At 46.8% G+C, this 18,645-nt stretch overlaps 1 protein-coding gene across 1 annotated transcript in view; it reads right to left on the bottom strand.

Moving 5' to 3' along the window:
• The window catches only part of LOC120935601, a 211,676-nt gene that overhangs the window by 62,756 nt on the left and 130,275 nt on the right, over window positions 1-18,645 (bottom strand). The window contains exon 11 of the mRNA XM_040347650.1: window positions 9,198-9,321. Coding sequence (XP_040203584.1) covers window positions 9,198-9,321 — 124 coding nt within the window. The remainder of the gene's footprint in view (window positions 1-9,197; window positions 9,322-18,645) is intronic.

The raw sequence follows: 18,645 nt of genomic DNA, 5'->3' as shown, positions 1-18,645 counted from the left end.
AAAACACCATCACACAATGATTTCTTCTCAATCCACATCTTTAAACGACAGAAAGGTATTCACACCTCTGAGCTTCAATAGGCTTTAGCCTGTAGTGCTACGCCGCTGCCGCCAGAGGGATGAAAACACATGTCCCTCTATGGAGATGGTTCACATCTCCACGCCGAACGCCGGACGCCTGACGCCTGCTGCCTGAAAAAAGGTCCCGGACCTTTTTTTCAGGTGGCTTTCGGCGTTCGGCTAGGAGATGGGAAGCATCTTCATAGAGGGGGTCAATCTGGGGCACATCTAGGCGGACAATACCGGCGTTTTGTCGCCGCAAATCGCGGTACAAAACGCAGCTATTTGTACCGCGATTTGCCTGCCTAGGTGTGAATGGAGCCTAAAACAGTGTTATCACACAATGAAAGGCCTTTCAAGAGCCAGCCTCATTTAACATGTCAACAGTCTACACAGAGAGATGAGTCATAGAATAAACCAACAGTTTGCAATATCTCCTGCAATATGAGCTATCAGTAATGTCCCCTGTCCTGTAATTTAGGATATAATTTCTCAGTCACCCTATGGCCCTATCGGACATAAGGTGACCCTAGACATAAGACTCCTTGGTGACGCCGGTACAGGAGTACCCCTCATCCTTCCAAAGTCTCTGTTTGTCACGGGTCATTCCGTTACAAGGCCGATATGTATTCTTCCACATATTTGTAGCACTGCCCCCGAAGGAGCTACTGGATATTTTCGGGCAGCATGTTACCTCTATTTCCTCGCTGTCCAGGGTGATGGATGAGAGTAGAGAAAGTTCAATGTCTACACTTTACACTTCCTTTTTAAAGATTTATTTGCTGAACTTGGTAAAAGAATAAAAGAAGTGATTGAAGGGATGGAAGGGTAACAGGTAAATAGGTTCAGGGGTAGTAGTTAGATCCGGAAACACTCCTGCTTCCAGCTATACAGCTTTCGTCGCCACTCTAGCCAGAGTGGGTATTGCGCACCGGGATAGGTTTTTCTCACTGGCCTAGCAGCTGGAATGGCGCACGGAATATGGTACAGTCTCTGCCACAGACCTTCCCACAGATGGAGACACTTTTGGTCCAAAATCCTTGTAGCACAGGATTCAGCACCCGGATCTCTCCAGATTAACTTCTTGCAGAACTTAGGACTGACAGGCGATCACCATCAATCCTTTCAATAAAGCCTTGTACACACGATCGGATATCTGATGGAATCTAATCCGATGGATTTCCGATGAAGCTGACTTTCATCAGTCTTGCCTACACACCATCGGTCAAAAATCCGACTGTGCCAAAACGTGGTGACGTAAAACACTACGACGTGCTGAGAAAAATTAAGTTCAATGCTTTCCGTTTTTTTCAATTGTTTTTTTATCCATAGGAAAATTTTAAAACATGTTCTATTTTTTTTCACCGATGGAAAACAAACCGATGGAGCCCACACACGATCGGTTTGTCCGATGAAAACAGTCCATCGGTCTGTTTTCATCGGACAAACCGATCGTGTGTACAGGGCTTTACGGTGCATCCTTCGATGAAGTTCAAGGCCTCTCTTGAGACACCAGCCCCGTGCTTGGTTCTCTTCAAGATAGGTCCTTCATCAAGCGGCTTCCTCCCTCCAGGACGAACAGCACAGGATCACTCTGCAAGCGCAGACCCAGTCTGACTACTGGGCCTACTTTAAGTAGATCACAACCCCGGACCAACGTGGTCCCGGAGCCAGGATTACAGGAATACGCACCCGAGGCCAGGAGGGCCACACACGGGGTGGTGGGACGACGGACCCAGGATCGACAACCCTCGTCCAATGACGTCTGTCCCTTAAGTACCCCTCCCAAGCATGGGCAGAGGCCAAATTTACTCAAAATTACACATGTCTGAGTCAACTAACACAGACTTTCCCCTAAATTTAGAGCAGCGCCAGCGCAACAGGAGAAAGCTGCTACATATTTTTGGTAAAAAAATTGCAATGGGTGTATATTGATTGGTTTGCGCAACAGTTATAGCGCCTACAAAATAGGGGATACATTTATGTCATTTTTATTGTTTTTTTTTACTAGTGTAGCGCCCCCTTATTTTCAGTAAAGGCACTACGCTAAAGTTAGTGGGGGAATGAGAGATATAATTTGCTCTCATTCCGAATTATGTTAAATTTGGCTGTCGCCAAATCTGGATTGTTCTGTGGGTCAGACTGCGTTCTAGGGATGCGGTACCATCCCTGGGCAGCAGGTGGCTTCAGAGAGGTCCAGGCGGAGCCGCTTTTCCTTAGCAGCCAATTAGAGGAGTTTTGCCTCGCAGGGCATGCTGGGAGGAGTATTTCTGTGGTGGAGGCCGTTGTTCTTGGTTCTTCGCGAGTTCCTGGTTCCAGGTGCGGCACCCACCTTTAGGGTGTGCGCACATCGCGGGCCCCACCTACCTGGCCTGGGGTCGCGCACAACGCAGAGTTCCAGACTCTGGGCCCCCCTGGCCTGGAGCAACTGATGCCACAAAGGGGCCCCAGTGACTGACTGGGTCCCCCTTCTACTGAGGAGATCCCAGGCTGTATGCCGTTCGGTGGGGGATTGGCTTGAGGAGAACCCGGAGGCAGGTTGTCCAAAACTGCTTCAACGAACCATCGGGAATCTGGTGACCGGGACATTGACCGGTACACTTCCACTGTCAACCGGTGACCCTAGCGCAAATATACTCGGAGGATAAGCTCAACCATTTAGCTCATCCAAGTTCTAGGCCTGTGGCAGAGGCTCCATTCAGAGCCAGGTCTGTGGCAGAGACCTGCTCCTCCCAGCATCCTTAAAGTGACACTTCGGCTGCCAGGCCCGTGGCAGGGGGTCTGTCCGGGGGCACTTCACCCACTCTGGCTGAAGTGGCGACGAACTGTACTACTATTACTGAAAGCAGGATTGCTTTCTTCTTCATCCAAGCCTGATACAGCAAAGTTCTTTACTTCATCAACCTTTCCTGTCCTACCTCATATTGATGTTGGTCGTGTTGGGCCGAGAAATAAAGCATTCAGAAAACCTATTTCGCTGATTGGACATTCGTTTACTGCTCTACTCACTACTATCACCCTAGACAACGATTAGAGGTAACTTAATACGCCGATCCGTAATCAATTAGCGGCTCCTGAGGGGGTAGTGCTACACTAGTAATGGCGGCGATCTGCGATTTTTATCTGCTTCACAGTTCTACAGAGAGAGTTGTCCTCGCTTGTGCATAGTTAATTTGGAGTATCCTACTAATTCCATTCTCCTATCCAAGTTCTCCAAATAAAACATAAAAACACACCCCTAGACTGGTCATTGGAGACAACGAGCAGAAGAGTGTGCGCACCTGGCTGTGTGAAAATACAGTGTAACTGGCTGTGGAGTGAATAGTGGGAGACCTGGGTACAAATATTCAAGAAGCTCCTACAGGGGTACAGCTACATAGAATACTGTCCAGTGATTGCTTTGTCCTAAGATCCCAGCCATTGGGAAAGCTGCAGTGAGTGTCCCTGTCATTGCAGGTAAATGTACTTGGGTGCTGATCCAGTCAGCATGGGTGTCCAGCGGGAGGTAGCTTTTGCTGTACCCTTTCCTCTGAGTTAGCTTAAAAATCGTTGGTGAATGAAGCCAGAGGTGTGGCTGCCTCCTCCACTTGTAAGCGGGGATGGGGTGCGGCGATTCACAGAGGGAGACACACGTAAAGTTCTTTGAACAAGGTAACGTTTATTACCGAGAGGCGGTAGTAGTAACAGTCTTTACAATCAAACGGCAAATGGTTCCTCTCCAGGCATGGAGGCACAGATATGCAGTACAGACAGGGCCGTCTTTAATATGGTTTGGGCCCAGGGCAAACATTTTTTTTGGGCCCCCCTCCAGCTTATTTTGGGCCTGGCTGGTTCACATGTATGTTTTGGCGGTCCTCATTTGTGCAGGTACAGCAGCCCATTCATTTGAATAGGCTGCCATGCCTTCGTTTCCTGCAGAAAAAAGGTGCATTCAGCATTTTAAAAATACAGTTGCCTTGAAATCCATTCTGCTTTTGCACCATGCTACTTACCTGCAGTTCTTGCACACACAAACGCACTGTGTTTTTAAAAGCGTGACCTAAACGTCTAAAAATGCAGCAAGTTTGACAGTGCGGGAACTGCAGATAAGTCACAGCAGACAGCAGAATGGACAGACAGTGCTGTATTTTAGTGCTTGATGGGCATAGGCATGCCGTGTGCGCAGCCTATTACATGAGGCATGCGCTTTTCTTTGCAGGAAACGCAGGCATGGCGGCTCATTCAAATGAATGGGCTGCTGTGCCTGCGCAAATGTGGGCCGCCAAAACACATACATGTGAACCAGCCAGGCCCAAAATAAGCCCGTCAAGCAGTTAAATACAGACAGTAATGTCATCTGCTCTGAGGCTTTACTCAGCTTGGACTGCAGGTCTGGTCTGTTATTTAAAGAGTTCCTCTATTTTACACATGGCATGGCATGGGGTCCCATGGTGCTAAAGCAGAATGGACAGACAGTGCTGTGACCCCCATGCCATGCCATGTGTAAAATAGAGGAACTTTTTAAAACACTGACCAGACCTGCAGTGAATCATCAAATATTATAAAGACTTTGGGCACACTCTACAGAAAACTTCTATATACAATATAGATTAGCAAACAGTGACATACCTTGAGGAGCAGGACATGAAGAAGTCAGCCTCAGGAAGAGCAAACTGGGGATGTTATAAAATCACATTCTAATTCACTTTTATATGCAAGCAGCACCCAGTGGCAGGAAGGGAGAAGTGCGCATCTAAAGGGAAGCCAGGGGTGCTGTACATTTTAAAACACTGGGAAGGGAAGCAGTACTGTCACTGGCTGCGTGCCGCTGATGATTTTCAGCCTGATTTGTGGGCAGCACAGGGGCTTAACGGGAGGCAGGGCCGCCATCAGGAATTATGAGGCCACTTACACAGCTTCAGGCATGAGCCCCCTGGAGCAGAGAACAGGGATGGGGGGGTGCTGCCGCCTGAAATTAATAAAGCAGGGGGGGGCTGCCGCAAATTTAGAAGCGGGGGGCCATTTACAAAAAAAGAAATAAAGAAAGAAATAAAGAAAAATATATATAAAAAAGGGGTGTAGCCATCCGGGGCCCTGGGGACCTCTGGGCCCTTTAATAAAAAGAAAAAAAGAAATAAAAAATATATATAAAAAATATATTTTAAAAAGGGGGTTGCCATCTGGGGCCCTGGGGACCTCTGGGCCCTTTAATATTTTTTTTTTAATAAAAATAAATTACAAAAAAAAGGGGGTTGCCATCCAGGACCTCTGGGCCCTTTAATAAAAAATATATATAAAGAAACATTTATAAAAAAAGGGGGGGGTTGCCATCCTGGGCCCTTAAATAAAAAATAAATAAAAAAATATATAAACAAAAATAAAAAAATAAACATTTATAAAAAAGATAAAGGGTGTTTGCCACATGGGGCCCTGGGGAACTCTGAGCCCTTTAATTAAAAAAAAAAAAAAAATATATATATATATATATATATATATATATATATATATATATATATATATATATATATATATATATAAAAAGAAAAAAAAGAAATAAAATATATAAAAAAAATGTTTTTTATAAAAAATAAGGGGGGTTGCCATCCGGGGCCTCTGGGTCCTATAATAATAATAATAATAATAAACATTTTTATATATATATATATAAATAAAAAGATTTTTTTTTATAAAAAAAGGGGGGTTGTCATCCGGGGCCCTGGGGAACTATGGCCCCTGGGGACCCCCAGACCTCTAAAAAAAATTGCCCCTTTAATAAAAAATAAAATAAAAATATATTAAAAAATTGTCCGTTTAATAAAAATATATAATTTTTTTTTTTTAATTTAAAAATAAATAAAAAAAAGAGGGGGTTGCCATCTGGGGCCCTGGGGTCCTCCGGGCCCCTGGGGGCCTCCGGACCCCTAAAAAAAAAAAAAAAAAAAAAAAAAAATTTTTTTTTTTTTTTTTTTAAAGGGGGTTGCTTTGGGCCCCCAACAGTGACAGGGCCCAGGGCACCTGCCCAATTTGCCCTGCGGTAAAGACGGCCCTGAGTACAGATACTGTTGTTCTAAGCGATGTGGATTTCTGAGTATCACAGGCACTTCCCACTTAATGGTACATTATATACCCCAGCACACAATGCGTATTGAAAGAGGCTGGAAACACGTTACCCGTAGCAGCTGGGAGTCTTTCATCCAACCAAGGTTACCACTGCAGGACTCCGTAGGACCCCTGAACTATCCCTCACAGGCCGGAACACTCTCCCTGACTTCTCCTATCTCTCCCTCACAAGCAGGATCTCTGTCCCTATCTACATCCACACGTGTTCTGCCTAAAACCTGCCTGATCTTTACTATAAAAACAAACCACCCAAAAATGGTCGCCCAAATCTCTCGAGATCTCGTGCGTCCTATCAGAACACAGGGCTCCTCCAAAATGGTGTTGGAGACACTCTAGAGGCAGAAGTGTTAAACATAAATACATACAAAAACATAACAATTCGACTGCAGTATGAACACATATGATTACTTTACCACTTGCTCTTGCAGCACTAGACTGCCCTATCACTGACAGCTGCTTACACACTTCTCCCACAGATGGCGGCTTCATTCTAGGTGATCCTGCAGCTACTAAAGATGAGGTAAGAGGAGGAGTCAGAATGAAGCAGCCTGTGAAGTTTTCTATTTCCTGCAACAGGTGGCTGTTTCATTCTGGATGATTCTGCATCTGAAGATGAGGAAAGAAGAGGAGGAGCCAGAATGAAGCAGCCAAAGAAGTCCTCCATCTCCTCAGCCCTGAGGTAAGTGGCTACACTACATATACTACTCATTGACCATTTTGCAACTACATACTGCTCATTGCCCCACCACTACATACTGCCCACTAACTGCCCCACCACGACATACTGTTTACTACACTACAACTACATACTGCTCACTGACCACACTGCCATTACATACCATACTAACATGCCCCTGCATACTGTACACTGACTGCCCTGCCACTACCTACTACTCACTGACTGCCCTGTCACTACATACTGCTTATTGACCGCCCTGTCACTACATACTGCTTATTGACCGCCCTGTCACTACATACTGTTCACTAACTGCCTGCTAATACACACTGCACACTGACTGCCCTGCCACTACATACTGCACACTGACCGCCCTGCCACTACATGCTGCACACTGACTGCCCTGCCACTACATACTGCACACTGACTGCCCCACCACTACATACTGCACACTAACTGCCCTACCACTACATACTGTTCACTATCCTAGAACTACATACTGCTCACTGACCACCCTGCCACTACATACCACCCTAACTTACCACTACGTCCTGCACACTGACTGCCCTGCCACTATGTACTGCCTACTGACTGTCCTGCCACTACATACTGCCTACTGACCGCCCTGCCACTACATACTGCCTACTGACTGTCCTGCCACTACATCCCACTCACTGACCGCCCTGCCACTACATACCTCTCACTGACTGCTCTGTCATTCCATACTGCTGACTGACTACCCTGCCACAACATACCGCTCACTGACCATCCTGCCACTACATACCACTCACTGACTGCTCTGTCATTACATACTGTTGACTGACTTCCCACCACAACATATTTTTCACTACCCTACAACTACATACTGCACACTGATTGCCCTGCCACTACATACCGCTTACTAACTGCTCTGTCATTACATACTGATGACTGCCCTGCCACTATTTACTGCTCATTGCCCCACCACTACATACTGCTCACTAACTGCCCTGCCACTACATACTGTTCACTACCCTTCAACTACATTCTGCTCACTGACCACCCTGCCACTACATACTGTACCACCCTAACCTACCACTACGTACTGCACACTGACTGCCCTGCTACTACATACTGCCCACTGACTGTCCTGCCACTACATCCCTCTTAGTGAGAGGTATGTAGTGGCAGGGCGGTCAGTGAGTGGGATGTAGTGGCAGGATGGTCAGTCAGCAGTATGTTGTGGCAGGGTAGTCAGTCAGCAGTATGGAATGACAGAGCAGTCAGTGAGAGGTATGTAGTGGCAGGGCGGTCAGTGACTGCTCTGTCATTCCATACTGCTGACTGACTACCCTGCCACAACATACTGCTCTCTGACCATCCTGCCACTACATACCACTCACTGACTGCTCTGTCATTACATTCTGTTGACTGACTTCCCCACCACAACATACTCTTCACTACCCTACAACTACATACTGCACACTGATTGCCCTGCCACTTCATACCGCTTACTAACTGCTCTGTCATTACATACTGCTGACTGCCCTGCCACTATTTACTGCTCATTGCCCCACCACTACATACTGCACACTAACTGCCCTGCCACTACATACACTGTTCACTACCCTTCAACTACATTCGGCTCACTGACCACCCTGCCACTACATTCGGCTCACTGACCACCCTGCCACTACATACTGCCCTAGCCTGCAACAACAGACTGCACACAGACCGCCATGCCACTACATACTGCACACTGAACATCCTGCCACTACATACTGCTTACTGACCACCATGCCACTACATACCGCTCATTGACTGTTCTGCCATTACATATTGCTGACTGACTGCCCCACCACGACATACTGTTCACTACCCTACAACTACATACTGCTCACTGACCACGCTGTCATTACATACCTCCCTAACCTGCCACTACATACTGCACACTGACCATTCTGCCACTACATACCAATCATCAGACTGCCCTGCCACTACATACTGCTCATTTCCCACAACTACAGTACATACTGCACACTACATACTGCCCTGCCACTGAATACTGTTCACTAGCCTACAACTACATACTGCTCACTGACCACCCTGCCACTACATACTGCCACTACATATTTCACATCGAACATCCCTCCACTACATACTGCTTACTGACCACCATGTCACTACATACCGCTCACTGACTGTCATGTCACTACATACTGCTCACTGACTGTCCTGTCTGTCTTCACCTACAATGGCCTGCTGGACACAGCAAGAAAATGTGTTAAGTGCAGCAAATATGACTTAAGACTCCAACATTTTCTCTCAGGTAATATAATCTCTCCAGCAGAGCAAAATTAGATTGTCTGCACATATCACTGACCGGTCTGGTTGGAGATTTCATCCTTTGCACACGGCACACAGTCATAGCAACACCTCTGCCGCCCTTCCTGGGGGACTTTCCTGTATCCAGGGAGGCAGCTCTTACTGCAGACCGAGCGAGGAGTCTGGGCAAAAGTAAAAAACATGACAAGAATTACACCTGAATGGGGATAAAAGGTTGCTTTTCACATTATATTGGAAGTGCTTTGTCAGCAGTAAAAATTGTTTGGGTTAAGTCAACATATAGGGCAGTGGGTAGAGTAAAAAAACTAAATACAGTAAATGTGTTGGTTCAAGAGTTCTATTAATGAATAGGGTAAAGGCAAACGGCCAAGTGATGAAGAACAAGTAATAGGATTAGATCAAGAATTGGGCCTCATGCACACTAGGCTGTTCTGAACTTCTTTCTCTTGACAGAATGTAACAGGCGCTTTGTGCTCCGTGTTACCTTTACATTTACTAATAGATAGGCGCTTTCGCGCAATGACGTCATCGCCTGGCACCGCCCTGCGTTCCAGCGTTCACTACGGCGGTCCTTTTAATTCACTACTATTGCCTACAGCTGTTCTCGGCCTATAAAGGCATTCAGGAAACAGATGAACAGGGTTCTATTATTGTTAGCCGTAGCTCGGCCTACGGTACAGACATGGATGCCTTTACTCCCCATGCCGGAACACCGCTTCAGCCTCAACTACTACTTTAAACACCATCTACAGCTACTGCTACTTAAAGCCATTGCTGGGGACAACCTAACAGACTGCCCTACTGAACAACCTTCACTGCAGCATCTCTAGTATCTATACTGAAGCCTGCAAAATGGAAAAGTTACATTTCTGTTACTTGTAGTGCGGCCACACAGGGCGCCATGGACAACAGGGGCGCCGTCCGGCCATCACAGCTCGCGGAAACCCGGGCACAAATTCCACCGTAATGTGGCCAGTGGCAGCGGATCTCTGGCCCCGGCTGCATCTGGAGTGGCGCCGTGCATTCTGTGCCCGCTACAGTATCAGTGTCATGTCACTGACACTGTGCGGTGAAGTCTGTGCCCAGCGGGTGCCCTGTGATTGGCCGAACGGTTCAACATGAAGGTCTGCGATTGGCGCAGCGGTGCGCCTGCTCCCGCCTGCTGTGTCTCTGAGACCAGCGCGTGTCCTGTGATTGGCCGAACAGGTCAACATAAAGGTCTGCGATTGGCCGCGCGGCGCGCCTGCTCCTGCTTCCGCCTGCTGTGTGTCTCCCTAAGGTCGGTCTCATCTGCTCTGTCAGCCCCCTTCCTGTCAATCACCCCCCCTCCTCTCTCTCTGTTACCCCCCTCCTCTCTCTCTGTTACCCCCCTCCTCTCTCTCTGTCACCCCCCTCCTCTCTCTCTGTCACCCCCCTCCTCTCTCTCTGTCACCCCCTCCTCTCTCTGTGTAACCCCCCTCCTCTCTCTGTTACCCCCTCCTCTCTCTGTGTCACTCCCCCTCCTCTCTCTGTGTCACCCCCCTCCTCTCTCTGTGTCACCCCCCTCCTCTCTCTGTGTCACCCCCCTCCTCTCTCTCTGTGTCACCCCCCTCCTCTCCCTCTCTCTGTCACCCCCCTCCTCTCTCTCTCTGTGTCACCCCCTGCTCTCTCTCTGTGTCACCCCCCTCCTCTCTCTCTCTCTGTGTCACCCCCCCTCCTCTCTCTCTCTGTCACACCCTTCCTCTCTCTCTCTGTGTCGCCCCCCTCCTCTCTCTCTCTGTGTCACCCCCCTCCTCTCTCTCTCTGTGTCACCCCCTCCTCTCTCTGTGTCACCCCCTCCTCTCTCTCTGTCTGTGTCACCCCCCATCCTCTCTCTCTGTCTGTGTCACCCCCTCCTCTCTTTCTCTCTCTGTGTCACACCCCCCTCCTCTCTCTCTCTCTCTGTCACCCCCTTCCTCTTTCTCTCTCTGTCACCCCCTCCTCTCTCTCTCTCTGTCACCCCCCTCCTCTCTCTCTCTCTGTGTCACCCCCCTTCTCTCTCGCTCTGTGCAAAACTAAAAAAAAATGACGTAAAGAAAAAAATATTAAAATGCCATGTCCCTAGTAGCTTGCACATAAGTCCCACCCACATGTAAACGCCATTCAAACCACACATGTGAGGTATTGCCACGTGCGTTAGAGCGAGAGCAATAATTCTAGCACTAGACCTCCTCTGTAACTCTAAACTGGTAACCTGTAAAAGAAATTCGAGCATCGCATATGGAGATTTTTAAGTACCGAAGTTTGGCGCCATTCCATGAGTGTGTGTAATATTAAAGCATGACAAGTTAGGTATCTATTTACTCGGTGAAACATCATCTTTCACATTATCCCAACTAACTTGTTTTGTTATTTTTTAATTCATAAAACTTTTTTTTTTTTTAAAGGCATTTGAAAAATTATTGCGCAAATACCGTTGGAGATAAAAAGTTGCAATGACCGCCACTTTATTCCCTATGGTGTCTGCTTAAAATATATATATAATGTTTGGGGGTTCTGAGTATTTTTACATGAAGGAGAGAAGTGCCAGAATAGGCACGGTATGGAAGTGGTTAAAGTGAAACAATAAAAGTGAAATATTCCTTTAAATTTCGTAACTGGGGGGGGGTAGTATGCCTGTGAAGTAGTGCATGTTTCCCGTGCTTAGAACTGTCCCTGTACAAGATGTCATTTCTGAAGGAAAAAAATAATAATTTAAAAGTACTCGTGGCTATAAAGAATACAGAGAAAAGTCATTGATTTAAAAAAAAAAGTGTGGTGGTCCCCCCAAATTCAATTACCAGGCCCTTCAGGTCTTGTATGGATATTAAGGGGAACCCCGCGTCAAATAAAAAAAAAATGACGTGGGGTTTCCCCCAAATATCTATACCAAACCCTTGATCCGAGCACGCAACCCGGCAGGCCGCAGGGAAAGAGGGGGGGCGAGAGAGCACCCCCCCTGAACCATGCCAGGCCACATGCCCCCAACATGGGGAGGATGCTTTGGGGGTCTGTGATGGGGACAAGGGCCTCATCCCCACAACCTTTGCCCGGTGGTTGTGGGGGTCTGCGGGTGGGGGGCTTATCGGAATCTGGAAGACCCCTTTAACAAAGGGGACCCCCAGATCCCCCCCTCCTGTGTGAAATGGTAATGGGGGTACATTGTACCTCTACCATTTCACAAAAAAAGTGTAAAAATTTTAAAAAAAGACAATAGACGGTTTTTGACAATTCCTTTATTAATGTCTTCTTTCTGCGCTTCTTCTTCTTCTTCCATCCTCTTGAATGAATGAATGAATGAAAAACGTATAAAGCGCGGCGCATGCGAACTGAATCGCTCTTCTTTTCTGCATTCGGGTATTTCCTCTGCTTCTTCCAACCTGAAGGACCTGATATGGATATTTTTTTTCAAAATTTGAACGCAGGGTTCCCCTTAATATCCATAACAGACCTGAAGGGCCCGATAATTCAATTTGGGGGGACCCCCACGCTTTTTTTTTTTTTTTTTTTTTAGCAATGACTGTTCTCTGTATTGCCGGGAGCCGACAATTCATTATAGCCGCGAGTGATTTTAAATGACTTTTTTTCCTTCAAAATGTCATTTTGTGCAGGGACAATTTTAAAACACGGGAAACAAGCACTCATTTACAGGCATACTATACACCCCCGGTACGAAATTAAAAGGAATATTTCACTTTTATTGTTTCACTTTAACCACTTAAGCCCCGGACCATATTGCTGGTCAAAGACCAGGCCACTTTTTGCGATTCGGCACTGCATTGCTTTAACTGACAATTGCGCGGTCGTGCGACATGGCTCCCAAACAAAATTGGCATCCTTTTTTTCCTACAAATAGAGGTATTTGGTGGTATTTGATCACCTCTGCGTTTTTTAGTTTTTGCGCTATAAACAAAAATAGAGCGACAATTTTGAAAAAAATGAATATTTTTTACTTTTGCTATACTTTTACTTTACTTTACTTTTGCTATAATAAATATCCCCAAAAATATATACAAAAAAAAAGTTTTTCCGCAGTTTAGGCCGATATGTATTCATCTCCATATTTTTCGTAAACAAAATCGCAATAAGCGTTTATTGATTGGTTTGCGCAAAAGTTATAGCGTTTACAAAATAGGGGATAGTTTTATGGCATTTTTATTAATATTTTTTTTTTACTAGCAATAGCAGCGATCAGCGATTTTTATCGGTACTGCAACATTATGGCGGACACTTCGGACACTTTTGACACATTTTTGGGACCATTGGCATTTTTATAGCAATCAGTGCTATAAAAATGCATTGATTACTGTAAAAATGCCACTTGCACGGAAGGGGTTAACACTAGGGGGTGAGGAAGGGGTTAAGTATGTTCCCTGGGTGTGTTCTAACTGAAGGGGGGGTGGACTGACTAGGGGAAATGACTGATCGCTGTTCATACATTGTATGAACAGACAGTCAGGCATTTCTCCCCCTGACAGGACCGGGAGCTGTGTGTTTATACACACACAGCTCCCGGTTCTCGCTCTGTAACAAGCTCTGTAACGAGCGGGTGCCCGGCGGTGATCGCGACCGCTGGGCACGCGCGTCGGCGTCAGGGGGCGCGCATGCACTCCCCTATTGGCTACTCGGTGAGATGATGTATAGCTACGTGATCTCGCCCAGCAGAGCCGACCTGCCGCTGTATAACTGCGGCGGCTGGTCGGCAAGCAGTTAAGCATTATTAAATTCACTGCTCCCGAAAAAACTGAAGTTTTTAAAACTTTTTTTTGCATTAATACATGTCCCCTGGGGTAGGACTTGGGTCCCCAAACAATTTTTATGACAAAAACTTGCATATTAACTGCTTGCCGACCAGCCGCCACAGTTATAGGGTGGCAGGTTGGCTCTGCTGGGCGAGAGCACATAGCTATACGTCATCTCGCCGAGCAGCCAATAGGGACGCCCGCCCCTTGTTCACTCCTGACTCCCGCACGCGTGATTGCCGCCGGGCACCTGTGATTGCTCGTTACAGAGCGAGAACCGGGAGCTGTGTGTGTAAACACACAGCTCCCGGTCCTGTCAGGGGAGAAATGCCTGACCGTCTGTTAATAAAATGTATGAACAGCGATCAGTCATTTCCCCTAGTGAGTCCACTCCCCCTACAGTTAGAACACACACAGGGAGCATACTTAACCCTTTCCCCGCCCCCTAGTGTTAACCCCTTCCCTGCCAGTGGCATTTTTATAGTAATCAATGCATTTTTATAGCACTGATCGCTATAAAAATGCCAATGGTCCCAAAAATTTGTCAAAAGTGTCCGAAGTCTCCGCCATAATGTCGCAGTACCAAAAAAATCGCTGATCGCCGCAATTACTAGTAAAAAAAAATATTAATAAAAATGCCATAAAACTACCCCATATTTTGTAAACGCTATAACTTTTGCGCAAACCAATCAATAAGCGCTTATTGCGATTTTTTTTTTACAAAAAATATGTAGAAGAATACTAAACTGAGGGAAAAAAACGTTTTTTTATATATTTTTGGGGGATATTTATTATGGTAAAAAGTAAAAAATATTCATTTTTTTCAAAATTGTCGCTCTATTTTTGTTTATAGCGCAAAAACTAAAAACCGCAGAGGTGATCAAATACATCCAAAAGAAAGCTCTATTTGTGGGGAAAAAAGGACGCCAATTTTGTTTGGGAACCATGTCGCACGACCACGCAATTGTCAGTTAAAGGGACACAGTGCCGAATCGCAAAAAGTGCTCTGGTCTTTGACCAGCAATATGGTCCGGGGCTTAAGTGGTTAACCTTTAAAATTAACACTTTTGATTTCTGCCATAGACTTCTAAAGGGTGTTCCGCGGCTTCTACCATTTACATATTTATTATTGCATTGCGCCCGCTGCTGCACCAGTTCACACGCTCAATTAATGATTTATCCGGCGCACCAATTGAGGCATGAACCGGCGCAGCACATTGTTCATAGTAAATCAGCCCCAATGTGTGTCGCATTAAAAAATAGTATGATGATAAACTTGTAAAAGAATACATAAACTATTGAGAAACTTAATAAAAGGTGAGGTGATAACAAAAATAATAATAATAAAAGATACCAAAAAAAGTAAAAAAAAATAATAATAAGTAATTCAAACTATGAGAACCAAACAATTACACAGTCTGATGTTTCATTTTGTGATGAAAACCAATATACCATTATACATGATTAGGGATGAGCCGAACACCCCCCTGTTCGGTTCGCACCAGAATTTGCGAACACGAACACACCAAATGTTCGTGTGAACTTTAGAACCCCATTAAAGTCTATGGGACTCGAAAGTTTGAAATCTAAAGTGCTCATTTTAAAGGCTAATATGCAAGTTATTGTCCTAAAAAGTGTTTGGGGACCCGGGTCCTGTCCCAGGGGACATTTATCAATGCAAAAAAAGTTTTAAAAATGTCTGTTTTTTCGGGAGCAGTGATTTTAATAATGCTAAAAGTGAAGTATTCCTTTAAATTTTGTACCATGGGGGGGTGTAAAGTTAGCATGTGAAATATCGCATGTTTCCCGTACTTAGAACTGTCCCTGCACAAAGTGTAATTTCTGAAAGAAAAAAAGACATTTAAAACTGACTTGCGGCAATAATGAATTGTCGGCTCTGGCAATTCAGAGCGAATTCATTCATTAAAAAAAAATAGCGTGGGGATCCCCCCAAATTCAATTACCAGGCCCTTCAGGTCTGGAATGGATATTAAGGGGAACCCCACCGTCAATTTAAAAAAAAAATAACGTGGGGTTCCCCCCAAATATCCATTCCAGACCCTTCAGGTCTGGTGTGGATTTTAAGGGGAACTCCACCACAAATTAAAAAAAAAATGGCGTGGAGTTCCCCCAAAAATTCACCAGACCCCTTATCCGAGCACGTTAACCTGGCCGGCCGCAGAAAAGAGGGGGGCCAGAGAGCGGCCCCCCTCTCCTCAACCATACCAGGCCACATGCCCTCAACATGGGGAGGATGTCCCCATGTTGATGGGGACAAGGGCCTTATCCCCACAACCCTTGCCTCGTGGTTGTGGGGGTCTGCGGGTGGGGGGCTTATCAGAATCTGCAATACCCCTTTAACAAAGGGGACCCCCAGATCCCGCCCCCCCCCTATGTGAATTGGTAATGGGGTACATTGTACCCCTACCATTTTAAGAAGGAAGTGTAAATAGTTGGAAAAAACACACACACACACACACCGTAGAAAAAAGTCCTTTATTAATTAAAAAAAAAAGAAAAAAATCCAGCGGTGGTAATCCACTCGGTCCCGGCTTCCTGCTTCAACGTTTTCTGTATCCAGTGACGGGTGATCTCCTCTCCGGTCCAGCGATGAGAAGATCTTCCGGCATACAGAGCTCCAGAGCACAGCATCGGAGGCCGCCTCTCTCCGCCGGACACAGCCCAGCGGAACGACGCGGCTGAAGCTTTGACATTTCTTATATAGGGGAGGCGGGCCACCTGTCACGTGACCCCGCACCCTCTGACGCACCCTCTGCTACGTCACTGGGGAAGCCCAGTCTTCCCCCTTGTGTCAGAGGGGGCGGGGTCACGTGATGGGTGGCCCCGCCTCCCAGTGGCGGCCCGTCCATAGGGGGGCCCCCCCTCCTGTAGTCACAAAAAAATATATATATATATTTTTTTTTTAATACTGCCCCTTAAAAAAAATGCAAAAAAACATCCTTTTGCTTCAGTAATAGCACTATGTGGCCACGTGCATTATGGGAAGCGCCACGTCAATGCAATCATGAGATTGCAGATGCGGCGATTCATTTGCGGGCTTTTATCCCGCCTTTTGGCGCTTTCGGAAGCGCCACAGCTTCTGCCCGGCGCTCGTAGTATCTATTACTACGGCCAGGCAGTTTGATTGACATCTGTTACATGATGTCACTTCCTGTTTTCTCTCTCAGAGAGAGAAGACAGGAAGTATGAGGACGGAGCGGACCAGTGGAAGAAGACACAAGGAGCCTGGAGGACAACACACGCAGCTGAGATAAGTTATCTATTTGTCTCTCGTTCGGTGGCACCCACCGCTTATTAACTGTAATGTAATGCTGCATTTGATGGGGGGAAAGGCTGCATTTGATGGGGGGAAAGGCTGCATTTGATGGGGGGAAAGACTGCATTTAATGAGGGGGGGGACAGGCTGCATTTGATGGGGGACAGGCTGCATTTGATGAGGGACAGGCTGCATTTTATGGGGGACAGGCTGCATTTGATGGGCGACAGGCTGCATTTGATGAGGGACAGGCTGCATTTTATGGGGGACAGGCTGCATTTGATGGGCGACAGGCTGCATTTGATGGGCGGCAGGCTGCATTTGATGGGCGACAGGCTGCATTTGATGGGGGACAGGCTGCATTTAATGGGACACAGTCTGCATTTGATGGGGGACAGGCTGCATTTGATGAGGGACAGGCTGCATTTGATGGAACAGGCTGCATTTGATGGGGGGGAAGGCTGCATTTGATAGAGGGGAAGGCTGCATTTGATGGGGGGAATGCTGCATTTGATGGGGGGAGGCTGCATTTGATGGGGGGGCAGGCTGCATTTGATGGGGGTGGACAGGCTGCATTTGATGGGGGTGGACAGGCTGCATTTGATGGGGGGGACAGGCTGCATTTGATGGGGGGGACAGGCTGCATTTGATGGGGGACAGGCTGCATTTGATGGGGGGGACAGGCTGCATTTGATGGGGGACAGGCTGCATTTGATGGGACAGGCTGCACTTGATGGGACAGGCTGCACTTGATGGGGGACAGGCTGCATTTGATGAGGGAAAGGCTGCATTTGATGAGGGACAGGCTGCATTTGATGGGGGGAAGGCTGCATTTGATGGGGGGGGCAGGCTGCATTTGATTGGGGGGGACAGGCTGCATTTGATGGGGGGGACAGGCTGCATTTGATGGGGGGGACAGGCTGCATTTGATGGGGGGACAGGCTGCATTTGATGGGGGGGACAGGCTGCATTTGATGGGGGGGGACAGGCTGCATTTGATGGGGGAGGCTGCATTTGATGGGGGGAAAGGCTGCATTTGATGTGACACAGGGCTGCATTTGATGTGACACAGGGCTGTATGTAAGGAGGAACTCCGCTGTGGGCACCTGATGGCAGGCGACACGCTCGGGGCTCCCACTGATTCTGCATTATGGTGAGTTGAATGATTTCATTTTATATTACAATGTAATAATAGAAATAATGTGCTTCAATCATCCTGACACCATAACAACCATGGTGCCGGGATGATTGAAGTATCTTTATCTGCTGAATGTTAAACTTTCTAGAATACACATACATTTCTATTGTTGTGTAGTATCTGGTCTCTCTCTCTCTCTCCATACCACCTTAGAGCTACGCCCACTATTTTGCTGAACCAAGTGGGAGGGGTCAAAAAGGAAGGGCGGAGTCTGGCGACCCCCCCATCCTAAAACTTCACCAGCTGCCACTGCCGCCTCCCCGATATAAGA

This window comes from Rana temporaria, chromosome 4 (assembly GCF_905171775.1).
Source record: "Rana temporaria chromosome 4, aRanTem1.1, whole genome shotgun sequence".
In the NCBI taxonomy this organism is placed as follows: domain Eukaryota; kingdom Metazoa; phylum Chordata; class Amphibia; order Anura; family Ranidae; genus Rana; species Rana temporaria.
This window is presented reverse-complemented; position numbering and strand designations above follow the sequence as displayed.